Here is a 16,132-nt window from a genome sequence, read left to right as displayed (position 1 = left end):
GCAGGGTCTCACCCTCTGTAGATTATAAGGTTTGAACTAGCAGATGAGGGAGCCAGTGTGGTGTCGTGGTTAAGAGCGGTAGTCTCGTAATCTGGTGAACCGGGTTTGCTTCCCTGCTCCTCCACATGCAGCTGCTGGGTGACCTTGGGCCAGTCACACTTCTTGGGCAGTCTCTCAGCCCCACTCACCTCACAGAGTGTTTGTTGTGGGGGAGGAAGGGAAAGGAGAATGTTAGCCCCTTTGAGACTCATTTGGGTAGTGATAAAGCGGGATATCAAATCCAAACTCCTGTTGTTGTTGTTGTTGTTGTTGTTGTTGTTGTTGTTGTTGTTCTTCTTCTTCTTCTTCTTCTTCTTCTTCTTCTTCTTCTTCTTCTTCTTCTTCTTCTTCTTCTATTTGGGTCCTTGTAGATTTGGTGGGGTCTGATCATGAAATAATAGAGCAGTACTACTATTATTTTCCTTGTTCCCTATATTTCTATTGATGCAGCCTAGAATAGCATTAGCCTTTTTTTGCTGCTGCATCACTCTGCTAACCCATGCCAAGCTAGACCCCTAGATCCTTTTCACATGCATTCTGTCAAGCCAGGTGTCCAACATCCTATATCTGCACATCAGAGAAACTTTGAAGGGTATGTAGAGTTCCTACCTATAAAAGCTCATCCTGCCATAAACTTGCTAGCCTTTCACAAATCCTCATGTAGCTGCAGGGGTTTCTGAAGACAATTCTGGTTGGCCTTTCCTCCTATTAATTACCATTGATTTGATTAAGCAGTGGCAGCATGTTTTCTGCATGTGGGTAATTGTGTCAAAAAGGCAATTTGTCTCTATTCCCTTTAAATGTAATTGGATCAGCCGCTAGCATCCTCTGACAGACAGCTGCCAAGACTGCCGTTTCAGACATTCAGAACAACTAGGCATTGATGGAGGGAAGCCTTCGTGATTCGAACCTCTTTTTTTTCTGCAGCAATAAAAGAATCTCCCTCAGGTGTCTTAGTGGTCATGAGAAGGTGATCTTCCTGGGATTATGTTGCTTTTTCGTGACCCATCCTAAGTCTTGCAATGCCAAGCTAATCATTAACAGGGTTTTTACAGTCACAAGCTTGCTTTTTCCCCCTGCTGAAGCTTTGATAAGACACTCCAGCAGTTTTGTGGCAAATGAAGACAAGCTATGCAGCAGGGATCCCGGGGAATGGATGCATTTCCAGGCGCCGCCAAAAAGAAAATGTGACTTTTAGCGTACACTCCAGAAAGGCGCAATGTTTATGCAGCAGCTGAAAGGATCCCTAGCCTTGTGGACGTTCATTTTTATACAGACAGTTGCTGGGCTTGACAACAATGGAAGATCGGTCTGGGGGAAAGAGTCCAGTTCAAGTTTTGTGAATGAAACCCAGATGTTTCTGCAGGACACATTCCCCAAAAAGTTCTTCTGGGGTGTGGGGACCAGCGCTTTCCAGGTGGAAGGTGCCCAAAGGAAAGATGGAAGGGGACCGTCGATATGGGAAGAGTTCGCCCATTCAGAGCTGAGAGCTGGTTCCAGGACAGATGACTCCAGTGACAGCTACATTTTTTGGCAGAAAGATTTAGCAGCTCTGGAATTTTTGGGAGTTTCTTCTTACCACTTTTCAATTTCATGGCCACGGCTCTTCCCCACTGGAATGGTGACAGCTGTCAATGAAAAGGGGCTTCAATACTACAACAGACTCCTAGATGCTCTGGTTCAGAGGCATATCGAGCCTGTGGTCACCCTTTACCACTGGGATTTGCCCTGGATTCTGTACGAGAGATATGGAGGGTGGAAAAACGAATCCCTGATCGGTGTTTTCGATGACTACGCGACTTTTTGCTTCCAAGCTTTTGGCGATCGAGTTAAGTACTGGATTACGATCCACAATCCTTATCTAGTTGCTTGGCATGGGTATGGCACAGGGATCCATGCACCCGGAGAGAAGGAAGAAAGCGCTGTCCCTCTGGTAGGACATAATCTGATCAAGGTACAGTACAGAGAGATTTCACTGTCACAGATTGAAGTTTCACTGCCGCTGGAGAGCCAGTATAATATTTATACGATGACTGCAAAGCCGAGAGTAATGCTTGCGATAATCAGTATTCTTGTTGCAGGCTAAAAGCCTGGGCAGAAACAAACGTGCTGTCCATGTAATGATTTCAACACTTGTTTTATTAAAAGTAAAAAGAAGCAGCAAATTTGGCCACGTTCCAATTGAAGCTGCCTTATACCAACTAGATCAGTTGTTTGACTGACAGCTAGGGTCTTTCCCATTGCATTTCACCCTATCCTTTTTAATTGGAGATGTCGGAAGTTGAACCATGTTGCCAACCACTGAGCACTGGTCCTCCATAAATTAAGGACTTATTGGGTTGTAGCCAATGCCAGTCCTACTCAGAGAAGACCCATTGAAGTTATTGGATATATATGACTAAATTTGAGCCCATTAATTTCAGTGGGTCTGCTGCTCTGAGATGAATTTCGTTGGCTATGTCCCTTTAAGTACCATAAATTTCAGTGATGAAGTCAAGCATATGTCTCTTAATCTGCAGTCCCTGACTAGGGGACCAGCCTAATCAAATTCAGTAGGTGTTACGTTTTGAGCAATGCTTATGATGGCACAGTATATTCCCATTCAAATCAAAATATGTTTACAGTACTTGAAGCCTGGTTGGATTGTAGCCTTAATAACAGCTTGTCTGCAAAAAAAAAAAACCCTTGCACTTCCTTTCATATTTGTTTGCCTTGGACCATAAGGATAACGTGCATATGCTGATATTATCTGATTGCCCTAAAAGAAACACATATTAAATAGTCCTAAATCTGACAAATTGTAGCTTGATGAAGCAATCAAACATAGAGAATAATTAAATAATGCAGCCGAAGCTGATACAATCACACCGCAAATAGTAGCCACTATACTGAACAAACAATGTTACCGAGTATTTTTTAATTGTCTGAAGAGAAATATCCTTTGTGTCAATACTGAAGACCTGAAGAATGACGTCAAGCCAATTCTGCTTTCAGCTGTTTATTAGAACTGAGCTAGGGTAGCTACCCCTCCCTTAGCTGAATTATATATCCAACAGAAGTTAGCTTCTTTCTGTTGACTTAGTTATCGTTTAGTGAAATCAGAGCTCTTATTCCAACTGCAGATCATGCCCTAAAATTTGTACACAAAAATACTCTGCATAATTTGGGGGAGGGGGTATTAGAAGAAAAGTACAGCCCCCACCACAACTGAATCATTTGAGAAAAGCATCCCTTGACAGAATGACCAAAATAATATCCATTGGTCTTTCTTGTGGTAACTTAGGGCTTGTCTACAATTCCACATACACAATTATTTGGCAATTCAGCCCACAAAAAGTAACTAGGTTAGCCGTTGCAAACTTGGTGCCTTCCAGGTGTTTTGGACTACAATTCCCATTAGCCCTGGCAAAAAGGGTCCTTAAAATCTGAGTTCCCTTGAAGTGATTCTTTCACAAGTGGCTATTGCCAAATGTCTTAGACATTTTCCTAGACAGGCTAAACAATGAGTGAAGGCAAGGGGAGGAGTTTGGAGAGGGTTGGTCCACACCTGCATGTTGCAACATCAAATAATGACCTGATTGAATAACTGAGCATCACAAACCAAACACAGCCAGAATGTCCCCCTCTCCAATATTTTTATCAGTTTTCAGGCATTTCACATTTTTACTTCTTTTCTTGTAATTTTTATTATTTTTCACCGTAGCTCTGCTGTGATACTCATAAACTAATACCATGGCGTAATCATCAGGACCGTAAACAAGGTTAAAGTAAATTGACATTTGAATAAGATATATCGTATCCATAAACATCGAAATTATATTCTGACATTCTCATGGTAGCCAAACATTCTTATTTGCTTCTGGAATCAATACATTTAATTTATTATTATTAGCATATTGTATAAAATCCCACCACACTTCACAAAAATCCAAAGGTTGCACCTTGCCTTGAATTAATTTAAAACTAAATGTATTTTTGTCCTGAAATTGCAATGTTCCACACATTTAAACACAGAATGTTAATGTCACCTTGTTCTGTTCAACTGTAAGTCATCAGGTGGTGGTCCGATATGTGTGGAGCAACTCTTAGGTACACTGGGTGTGTGTGGGTGTGGGTGTGGGTGTGTGTGTGTGGGTGTGGGTGTGTGTGTGTGTGTGTGTGTGAGAGAGAGAGAGAGAGAGAGAGAGAGAGAGAGAGAGAGTTTAAGGCGGGGGAAGCAGCACATGATATAGTAGAATGGAAAGGAGGAAATCAGCCAAATTCTGGATGCCACCACCACTGTAGGAGCCAACAGCAGTACATGTACTTAGCAGCTGACCATTTGGCACTTGATTTTGGACTAACCCACAGAGTTACAAGTCCCATTTATCCATCAGAAAGCAAGGCCTTGAAATGTTGTCCAGTGATCTCCTAAACCAAGCATGAAAAGGAGCCGATCCAATGTAGTGTTTAAATATCTGAATCAGTAGGAAGTTCAGGTTCAGCCCAGCCTTTTTAGGTTGAGCGTCACTTGGAGAGAAAGAGTGGATACATTATGTGGATAGCGTCATTATATCGTTTAGTCACTAGATGGCACTGGACTTTGTTTTCTGTATCTATTCTGTTCTTGCTTCTGATACAGAAAGTTATTGTCCATCTTCCTGACTGGTACGCCCTCTAAGCCTTCCATGATACTTAAAACAGGTTTTGCTGCTGACTTTCTTTTTTAAAATCTGATTTACACTTTTGCTCTCAAAACAAAAGAGGTGCAGGTGCCAGGTTTTCCTCCATTGGGCAGAAATTAAAGAACACGATGTGCTCTATTTTTATAGCAAACTCTCATGTTTTGACCTCCGTTTGGAGTCAGTTGGTGGGGTTCTCTCCACCTGTCAACAAAGGCAGATAAGAATTGTTTCACCAACATAAGTTGAATGAGTCAGCTGGACTTTTCCCTGTCTTACTTTCTTTCAGGGCAAGGTAGGAACATAAGAAGCTGCCTTACTGCAAGTCAGACCAATAGTGGCCGCTCACAATTTCAGGCAGGAGTCATACCCCAGAGATTCCAGAGATCCAGCCAAGGATCTTCTACTACCGAGCCACATTCTGCTAATAATTGTACTAGGAATACTCATTTTGTTTAACCAGGAAAGAGAGACGCTGAATGTAAGATCGTGAAAGTCCCTGGGTTAAAATGGATGTTCATAGGAGCTGTGCAAAAATAATAAGATAAAGGAATCTTTACTTTATTCAAGTATATGCCGTAAAATCAAGGAATGATTTACCTCTAATTTGTCACAAGATATGCAAGAACCCCATAGAGAAAACACAAGGATTATGATGCCCATTGTACTACTGATATCGCGCCCTTCCCAGACAGTTGTTAACTAACCATTTGTCACAAAGTAATAAACTTGGAGACATACATGTTGCTAGCAGTGGAAGCCAGCCAATTAATGATTACAGTCTCTACTCTTACGGGATGTTATTCTCTCCATAAGAAACATGGTGGGCATCTCCAGGTAGCAGCAGCAGCAGTAGTAGTAGTAGTAGTAGTAATAATAATAATAATAATAATAATAATAATAATTTATTACTTTTACCCTGCCCATCTGGCTGGGTTTCCCCAGCTACTCTGGGCGGCTCCCAACAGAATATTAAAAACACAATAAAACATCAAACATTAAAAACTTCCCTAAACAGGCCTGCCTTCTAAAAGTCAGGTAGTTGATTATTTCCTTGACATCTGATAGAGGGCATTCCACAGGGCAGACACCACTACCAAGAAGGCCCTCTACCTGGTTCTCTGTAACCTTGCTTCTCGTAGGGAGGGAACCGCCAGAAGGCCCTCAGAGCTGAACCTCAATGTCCGGGCTGAACGATGGGGGTGAAGATGCTCCTTCAGGTATACTGGCCATTTAGGGCTTTAAAGGTCAGCACCAACACTTAGAATTGTGCTCGGAAACGTACTGGGAGCCTATGTAGGTCTTTCAGGACTGGTGTTACATTGTCCTGGTGGCCACTCCCAGTCCCCAGTCCCCAGTCTAGCTGGATTAATTGTAGTTTCTGAGTCACCTTCAAAGGTAGTCCCACGTAGAGCACATTGCAGTAGTCCAAGCAGGAGATAACTAGAGCATGCACCACTCTGGCGAGACAGTCTGCGGGCAGGGAGGGTCTCAGCCTGTGTACCAGCTGGAACTGGTAGACATTGACCTGTGCCTCCATGGACAGCTGTGAGTCTAAAATGACTCCCAGGCTACACACCTGGTCCTTCAGGAGCACAGTTACCCCATTCAGGACCAGGGAGTCCTCCACACCTGCTTGCCTCCTGTCTCCCAAAATCAGTACTTATGTCTTGTCAGGATTCAATCTCAATCTGTTAGCTGCCATCAATCCTCCAACCACCTCCAGACCCTCACACAGGTCCTTCACCGCCTTCACTGGTTCTGATTTAAAAGACAGGTAGAGCTGGGTATCATCCGCATACTGATGAACACCGAGCCCAAACCCCTGTTTGAAAGCTGCAAGCTGACCTTCCCTGAACATTCTTCAGTGTCACAGTGGACCTACTAAGGCAGAGGTGTCATGACCCTCCGGTGGCCTTCAGCTTCAGAGCTCAGGTGTCACCAAGGATCAGGGCAACCTACAACAAGAGAGTTCAAGGCTGAGGATTGCTTTGAAATGACACATGACATTAAATAATTTGGAGTGTTCCTGTTAAGTCTCAGTTCCAGACAGCTAGCCATGTTCTTTCCCAGGATACTCCATTTGCACCCCAATTTTCCATTTCCCCTCCCAACAGATGCTCTGCACTCTCTTGCTCACTGAGCACACTCTCGGGCCTCACTGAAATAATTTGGGTTTTCCCCTGCCCTTTCAGTTTATTTTCCTACAGATTTTTTTCTCCAAAACCAGCCCTACTGATACTTTTGTGAGTGGATGGCACAGTTTTGGCTACATAAGGATCAGGACTCAAATAATGACTTTGCTGTTAGTGTAGAGAACTGAGGCTACACTGACTTGGGTTGGGCAGAAACTGAGTTGAATTCAATGAGATTTTCAAGCAAGTAAACATGTATAGGATTAGGCTGTAAGAATTTCCTTGGTGTCATATGCTTTTTGATGGAAAACCACAGACGGATCGTGGCATTTGCTGTTCATGGTAAGTAGTGCATAATCTGAGTAAAAGTGTTTCTGAAGAGATACATTGTGGTTGGAATTCAAATCTAAACCATGCTTGCTATTGAGAAAAGAGAATTGAAGTGGGGTGAAGGAAGGCTAGATTAATCAGCAGTAGACTAAGCAAGTTGTTTAGCTTCTATTTTTTTTGCAAAATCTTAAAAAAAATAAATAAAAATGAAGTTTGAGCTATTTTTAAGGAAATTTGCCAAAATTTAGACTTCCGACTTGGAATGTCTGGATTTTCCCAGATATTAAAATCGATTTCTGCCCAGACACTGTTTCCAACTGTTGTATTCTAGCTATGTCTGGGAATTTTTAGACATATGGCAACCCTTAAGGAGTTGGAAGGGACCCTGAGGATGATTTCGTCCAACCTGAATACGCAGCTGTCCCATACAGGCATCAAACCTGCAACCTTGGCATTGTCAGCATCACACTCTAATCAACTGAGCTATCCTGACATATAAATTTAACATTCAGTCACAAATGTGACTGTGGGCATGATGATAGAAATGTAAGTTTTATTTTGCCTCAACCACCAGAGTGTTGTAATGCTGAAATGAATTTGTAGAAGGACCCCGATCCAAAGGACTGTGGACAGAAAGAAAATAGCCACTCACGCTGGTCAGCAAATATGCTTCACATGATAACTTGAAAGCACCTGTGAAACACATTTCCCCCTCAAAGAATTCTGGGCACTGTAGTTTGTTAAGCATGGCTGGGAATTATAACTCTGTGAGGGGAGAACTAAAGTGTCCGGAATTCTCTGTGGGAAAGAATGTGTTTTGAATGTGCTTTGAAAATGTAATATATACACAGCCTTGAATGGGAGCTTCTGCAAGAGCCTGCATAGATAAGATTCTGCCGCTCTGGCCGTGTTTCCATTTGTGCAAGAGTTTGCTCAGGGTGTTGTTCAGGTAGCAGAACATAGCGGCTTTAGTTTCACTTATCTCAACACTGCACATTTAGAGACATTCGAATTTGGAATTTGTAAAGGATTTAGGCCCTTTTCCCCTTGTGAGCCAGACTATGTGTTTTCTGTCTATCAGGGCATGGTAACTGGGCGCTCGGTTTGTAAAATGCTATGCACCTCCCCAAATAAAAAGTTGTGGCTGGGTCAGGGAGCAGACTGCATTCCAGATTACAAAATAAAATAAATGCAGAATGTACCTTGGTTCTCCCCCCCCCACACCAATGAGTTCCTATTTACTATAGAATTATAGATAAAATCTTGGTTATCTAGTAACCACTGAAATTGCTGGTAGCTGGCAACCTAATCTTGGGTATCTAGTCGGCATAAGACCTTTGATACTTGGAAAGGTATTGTCACTCCTGAGTTGATCCTTGGCTTAATTAGGATGAAAGATGGAGTTTGGTTAACTAGCACAATATCACTCAATCCCCTAGTTTCTCTTGCACAATAAGGAAGGTGGTTGAAGATAATCTTTTGCCCAAGGACTAGATGCTATCTGTGTTTGGTCAATACTAATTAACTGCCACATAGCATCTTCCACACAAAAAGTGTTCTGGAAGGCTTGGACTTATTTCCAAATGGTAAAATGTAATGTATACAGTGGTACCTCGGATTATGTATGCTTCAGGTTACATACGCTTCAGGTTACAGACTCCGCTAACCCAGAAATAGTACCTCAGGTTAAGAACTTTGCTTCAGGACAAGAACAGAAATCGGGTTCCGGCGGCCCGGCGGCAGCAGGAAGCCCCATTAGCTAAAGTGGTGCTTCAGGTTAAGAACAATTTCAGATTAAGAACGGACCTCCGGAATGAATTAAGTGCTTAACCCGAGGTACCACTGTAATATATTGTAAGTGTACCTCTGTCACAGCTTTCAGTTATAAAAAAAGCATGACATTTCCTTTTGCTACACGGCCAGCCTTGTTACAGATACTCCAAGTGTCCCTATTTTTCAGGGATGTCCCTGATTTACAAAAGCCGTCCCGGTTTCCGATTTGATCCTGGAATGTCTCACTTTTCCTTAAAGGTAAAGGGACCCCTGACCATTAGGTCCAGTCGTGACCGACTCTGGGGTTCTGGCGCTCATCTCGCTTTACTGGCCCAGGGAGCCGGCGTACAGCTTCCAGGTCATGTGGCCAGCATAACTAAGCCGCTTCTGGCAAACCAGAGCAGCGCACGGAAATGCCGTTTACCTTCCTGCCGCAGCAGTGCTGTGATGGCTCTAGAGGTTGCTCGTGCGTAAGCCGGTGCAAACACCTGGGTGTATTGCCTGAGTGAACCTTTTCTGTCCGGACAGCCACTCACCCGTGGCTGTCTCAATCGCTGGCAGAATCCGTCAGTGAGCGTTTCTTAAACTTCTTCCAGCAAAGAAGCTCTTTGACGCCTAGTCTCCTCCTACTCTCTCTGCGCGAAAGCCTTCTGCGCAAGGAGGGCGTAGGCAGCGGAGGACCTCTACTCTCCCCGCTGGTCCCCGGCAAGGAGTCATGGGACCGCCTCGCCGCTTCGCCCATCTGCCCCCCTTCTCCACTGGTGCTACGCTGATTCTCTTCCCCAGAAGATGGGCTGCCTCTCCGGAACGCTCTCTGGAATCCCTCTGGATTTTGTTCTCTCCCTCCGGCACTGATGGCAGTTCCCTGACAGGTACCTATTTATCTACTTGCACTGGTGTGCTTTCAAACTGCTAGGTTGGCAGGAGCAGGGACCGAGCAACGGGAGCTCACCCCGTCGCAGGGATTCGAACCGCCAACCTTCTGATCGGCAAGCCCTAGGCTCTGTGGTTAGACCACAGCGCCACCCACTTTTCCTTAAAAGGTAAAGGTAAAGGTACCCCTGCCCGTACGGGCCAGTCTTGACAGACTCTGGGGTTGTGCGCCCATCTCACTTAAGAGGCCAGGGGCCAGCGCTGTCCGGAGACATTTCCGGGTCACGTGGCCAGCGTGACATCGCTGCTCTGGCGAGCCAGAGCCGCACACGGAAACGCCGTTTACCTTCCCGCTGGTAAGCGGTCCCTATTTATCTACTTGCACCCAGAGGTGCTTTCAAACTGCTAGGTTGGCAGGCGCTGGGACCGAGCAGCGGGAGCGCACCCCGCCGCAGGGATTCGAACCGCCGACCTTTCGATCTGCAAGTCCTAGGCGCTGAGGCTTTAACCCACAGCGCCACCTGCGTCCCTCACTTTTCCTTAGGACGCCCCTATTTTCACTGGAGAAATGTTGGAGGGTATGGAGTTATCTGACCTCCAAGCCATGTGAAAGCAATCATGTATAGGGAAGGGGTTTTTTTATGTTTAATGTTTTGTTATGTTTTTTATGTATGTTGGAAGCTGCCCAGAGTGGCTGGGGCAACCCAGTAAGGTGTGTGAGGTATAAACAGTAAAACTATCATAATGGAATGGGATGTCCCTGTTTTCATCGGAAACCGTTGGAGGGTATAGCATTGCCTTCCAGTGAAAACCGTTTAAACATAGCATAACCAATTTTTGACAGATGACAGAAGTGCAGGGCAGGCTTTTTCATTTTGTTTTTCTGCAACAAAGGCTCAGAAGCTAACGGGAAACTGGAACCGTCACCACGGTATGAGTTTTTACTTATTTGTTTCATTTCCCTATACAGTGGTACCTCAGGTTAAGTACTTAATTCGTTCCGGAGGTCCATTCTTAACCTGAAACTGTTCTTAACCTGAAGCACCACTTTAGCTAATGGGGCCTCCTGCTGTCGCTGCGCCACCGGAGCACGATTTCTGTTCTCATCCTGAAGCAAAGTTCTTAACCCGAGGTACTATTTCTGGGTTAGTGGAGTCTGCAACCTGAAGCGTCTGTAACCTGAAGCGTATGTAACCCGAGGTACCACTGTATTATGGGTAGCCAACATGGTATCTGCCAGACGATGTTGGACTCCAACTCCCATCAGCCCTGTTCAGCATAGCTAGTGGTAAGGGCTGGTGGTAGATGTAGTCCAACAACATATTGGGGGGGGCACCAAATTAGCTCCCCCTGCTCTATTTCAGTTTTACCTTTTGGCTCACAAGAACCCCTGCTCCTCCCCAGATGGTACACAAGCAATGGGATCAGAAGAAGCAGTAGCCTAAGGGAAAATAAATATCCGCTGGTGCAGATGTGCTGTAAGTGCTTGTGCAAGCATTCACACAATCCTACAATATGCAGCCATCCTCCAGCTGGCACAAGAGGTCGTGGACACCCTTGCAGAAGCAGAAGATATTTGGATTTAATTTTGCCGCTTCTTTGTTAAATTTCACATAGCCAGCATACTCCAGAAATATTCAAAATAAGTGATATAAACAAATCAAAGCAAGATAAAGCAAGGCATCGAGATCAAGAAATGGCAATGCAGACTTTTTAGTTAAGAAGAGAGTTCTGTTTCAGGAACTTGTTTAGCCTGTTACAAGCAGTCCACATGTTGTGAACTGTACAAACAGGAGCTGCTGCTCGACACTTGCGGTACTGTAAAAATTAATATCGGTTCAGGAGTACATTCCTGACTGCTCTAAGCATTCCTAATGGATTTATATTAACTATTTTAGCATTGTACATCAAATGCACGAGGAACAGGGAAATGTGCAGAAAATCCCGTGTACCTGCGAAGATATAGCACCTATTATTGATTGTACCACCACTATCTACTTAGCCTTTACATTTAGCCTTGATCTTCAAGGTGCAAAGCAGATTAGGTATCGAGCAGCGACCCGGGGGAAAAAGAACAACTGCAATCAAGATCTGCTTTAAAAAAATAAAAATAAAAATCCATGTATTGTGGTCAGTCTTAACTTTTATGCTTGTTTGTTTTGCAGTTAATAATCTGTTGCTGAGGTCTATCAGTCAGAGCATGAACCAGGTTGAGATGTCAGGAATAAGTGCCAGAGGTGGGAAGTCACAGGGTGTCTCCAAACGGCCCCCCCCCCATCTTGATTTTTATGTAGATCACATTTGTATCTAATTCTTTCTGCAGGGAGTTCAGAGCAGTGCACGCCGGGTGCAAGAAGTACAAGAGGCAGCTTCATTGTTAAATGGTGGAGTTTGCTACCTCAAGATGAATCGATGGCGCTTTTGGACAGTCGCCATTTCCCAGTGGGATTCATCCAGACTCTGGCAAATTCCAGTTGCGTAAATATAGTCAATTGAGAAGTCCTTTGCAACCAACCCACTTCCCCTCAAATATTGTATGTTTTGTGTTATGTACTGAGTTGAATAGGATCCAAGATGCAGCAGTCTGATTGGTCCTAGAACAATAGGATTCAGAATGCAGCAGTCTGATTGGTCCTAGAACAATAGGACCCAGAATGCAACAGTCTGATTGGTCCACAGGAGCCACCCAATCCAGCTCCAGGTTGAAGTGAATCTGCAACCTGATTGGCCTACAGTAGAATCCCGGAATTAGCCAGTCACGTGGGGCCCATTGTGTAAATAATGTATATACAGTGGTGCCTCGCAAGACGAAAAGAATCCGTTCCGCGAGTCTCGTCTTGCGGTTTTTTCGTCTTGCGAAGCAACCCTATTAGCAGCTTAGCGGATTAGCGCTATTAGCGGCTTAGCGGCTATTAGCGGCTTAGCGACTTCGAAAAAGGGGGGGGAGTGAAAAAAATCGCAAGCCCATAGAGAAATTCGTCTTGCAAAGCGCCTTGAAAAACGGAAAACCTTTTCGTCTAGCGGGTTTTTCGTCTTGCGAGGCATTCGTCTTGCGGGGCACCACTGTAAAGCAGACATTCTGGGGGAACTTCTATTCTTCCTCACCACTATGAGCTGAATAAAGAGCATGAAATCCACTCTCGACTCAGAGTATCTTTCATTTTTTAAAAAAAAAATATATTTTATTAAGGGTTTTCTTGTTTTACAGTGTAAGTGTAATGCCTCGTATCCCCCCCCCCCCGTGTAACATTTTTACAAATCCATTTCATTTGTTGAGGCATTAGGGGGAGAAGAAAAAAAAAAAGAAGAAAAAAAGAAAGGAGGGTGGAGGGAGGGGAGATGGATGGGGGTGGGGTCGGGTAGCGGTGTTTCTATTATGCTTAATGTATGTAGTTTGGTGTCAGCGTGCTTGTGTTGTTCACTTGTGTTCCTTTGGTGGTGAGAGAGGTTGGGGTTGGCCTAGGATGTGATTGTTTGTTTGTGATTGGCTGTGGTGATCTTTGTTTTCGTGTGTGAGTGAGGTGGGTGGGTGTTTTGGATCAAGTTAGCCATATTGATTTGTATGCTGTTGGTGGATTATTGTCATTGTCCTGTTGGGCTGTGTATGTGATAAAGGGGAGCCATACTGGGGTGAAGGTGTCTTCTTCTGTTTGTCCCCGTGTCAGTTTCAGTTTATTAGTTAATTTTTCTAGTAGGGCTGTTTCCCATACTATTTGGTACCATTGGTCCATGCTTACTCCTGACAGGTCTCTCCAGTGTCTGGTTATGGTGTTTCTGGCTGCTGAAAGTAGGTGGGTTATGAGTTCTTTGTGGTGTAAATGGGCATCGTTGTCTTGGAAGATGTTTAGTAGGGCCAATTCTGGGGTGAAGTCTAATACTTGCTTTGTTATTTTACATATTTCTTGTATGGCTGTTGTCCAGAATAGTTGGATTTTGGGACACTCCCACCACATGTGAAGGTATGTGCCTGTGGAGGTGCACCCTCTCCAGCATTTTGGTGAGGTTCCTGGGTGTATTAGCGCTAGTTTCCTTGGTGTTAGGTACCACCTGTAGGTGAGTTTCAGTGTGAGTTCTTTTCTTTTCGTTGATATGGATTTAAAGGGGGGTTTGGACCACATTCTGGTCCATTGAGTGGGGTTAATCTCATAGCCTATGTCATTCTCCCATTGTTTTTTGATTGCGTCTAGGGGATTTGCGGGATTTTGGAGTAGTATTTTGTATATTGCAGATACCGTCCCTTTACCATTTCCCTTTGTTGTTAGGAGGAGGTTTTCAAAGGTTGTCAGGGGCCTAGTTGCTGCTGATTTTACTGTTGGGTTGTTTAAGAGGGCATGTAGTTGGTGTTGTGTTAACCAGGGCATTTGAGTGTCTTCTAGTTTGTCTTGTATTTCTTGTGTTGACAAGGGTTTGTTATTTTTATAAAAGTCTATTAGGCGATATAAGCCTTTGGTTCGCCAGGCTTTTATCTGGAGGTTTTGTGCTGCATGGTGCAATAATGGGTGGTACGCTAGGGGGATTAGTGGGGATGGGGTTGGGGATAGTTTGCCTATTTGTGTTTTCCATGCTTTGAGCATGGTCTGTGTGTACCTGTTAAGTGTTGTGGGAATTTTCTTTAGTTTGTTTGGGAGGAGTGGGTATGTTGTGGTTCAGGTATTTTCAATTGTGTCCCTCTCTAGGTGTACCCATTGTTTTGTCTCATCTTCTAGTATGTATGGGATTGTATGACGTATTTGGTTGGCAATGTAATATGCTTCTATGTTGGGGATTCCCCATCCTCCTTCTGAGGTGGGGAGGTGCAGGTATTTGGGGCTTATTCTTGGTTTTTTATGTGAGAAGATGAAAGAGTGTAGTTTTCTCTTCCAACTGCGGAGTTGGGTTGAGGGGATCCAGATTGGGAGGGTTTGGAATAGGTAGGTTAGTTTTGGGAGTGTGATCATTTTGATCATGGCTATTTTGTCTGAGAGAGTGAAATTCGTGTTATTCCATCTCTTTAGGTCTTTGTTAATTTGTCGCCACAGGGGCTTGTAGTTGTGGAGGTACAATTTGTTGAGGTTTCTGGTTATTTGTACCCCTAGGTATCTGAACTTGGTGTGGCAGAGTTTTATTTTGGTGACCTTCGTGAGCTCTTTTTGGGTGTGAGGAGGGGTGTTGAAGCACATAGCTTCTGACTTTGTAAAATTTACCTGTAGGCCCGACACCATTGCAAATTTGTTGAGTTCTCTGATTAGGGAGGTTGCTGTGCTTATGGGGTCTGGTGTTGTCACCATTAGGTCATCTGCAAAGAGCCCTAATTTATAGGTTCTGCCTTTTATTTCCACTCCCTTGATGTCTGTGGCTGCTCGGATGTGGATTGCTAAGGGTTCCAGAGCTAGGATAAATAAGAAGGGAGACAGTGGGCATCCTTGTTTCTTGCCTTTTTGGATAGCTATAGTATTAAAATCCATATTGTTAATTCTGCATTTTGCTGAGGCTTGGGAGTATATTTGTTTGAGGATTTGTAGGAAGTTGGGGCCAAATTTCATGTTAGTTAGTACTGCTAATATGTATTTCCACTCTAAGCAATCAAAGGCTTTGAGGATGTCTAGGGACATAATTGTCAATGGGAGTTTCGTTGCCTTGCTGTGTTCGATCAGGTTCAGTAGTTTCCTGATGGGGTCTGTTATATTGCGGCCAGGGACAAAGCCAGTCTGGTCTGGGGCTATTAACTTGTGTAGGAAGATTTTTAGGCGGTTGGCCAAGATTGATGTGAATATCTTGTAGTCTTGGTTTATTAATGAGATTGGGCGGTATGATTCTACTTTGAGGCTGTCTTTTAGTGGTTTTGGGATGGAGACTATTTTGGAGTGGGTCCAGGTTTTGGGGATGGGGCCCCCTTTTATGATGTCGTTGAATAGGCGGGTCATGTAGGGCATCAAGGTTTCTTTGAATTTCCTATAGAATTCTGCTGTGAAGCCGTCTGGGCCTGGGGCTTTGTGTGGTTTCAGGTTTTTGAGGACCACATCTATTTCCTCTGGGGTGATAGGGCTGTCCATGAATTCCTGTTCCTCATCAGTTAGGGTAGGCATGGTCAGTCCTGATAGAAATGTTCTGATTTCCTTCTCTGGTGGGTTATGGGAGGTGTATAGGTTGGAGTAGAATTCTGCAAATTCTGAGGTTATTTCTTCAGGGGAGAACGTTATGTTGCCGTCTTTTTGGGTGATGCAGTGTATTTTTGTTTTGAGTGCTTTTTTCCTGCATCTATTTGCTAGTAATCTGGAGTTTTTCCCTCCATATTCATAGAAACGTTGTTTAGAATATAGAATGCTGATCATTGTTTTGTTA

General features: G+C 44.1%; 1 protein-coding gene across 1 annotated transcript in view; it reads left to right on the top strand.

The window, feature by feature from the left end:
• Positions 1 to 410: 410 nt before the first annotated feature.
• Positions 411 to 16,132, top strand: part of KLB (klotho beta) — a 45,738-nt gene continuing 30,016 nt past the window's right edge. The window contains exon 1 of the mRNA XM_079989665.1: positions 411 to 1,993. Coding sequence (XP_079845791.1) covers positions 1,259 to 1,993 — 735 coding nt within the window. The 5' untranslated portion in view covers positions 411 to 1,258. The remainder of the gene's footprint in view (positions 1,994 to 16,132) is intronic.

The sequence above is a fragment of the Podarcis cretensis genome, assembly GCF_951804945.1.
Source record: "Podarcis cretensis genome assembly, chromosome: 9".
In the NCBI taxonomy this organism is placed as follows: Eukaryota; Metazoa; Chordata; class Lepidosauria; order Squamata; family Lacertidae; genus Podarcis; species Podarcis cretensis.
Note: the sequence above shows the minus strand (reverse complement) of the source record. Positions and strands in the feature narration are given on the sequence as shown.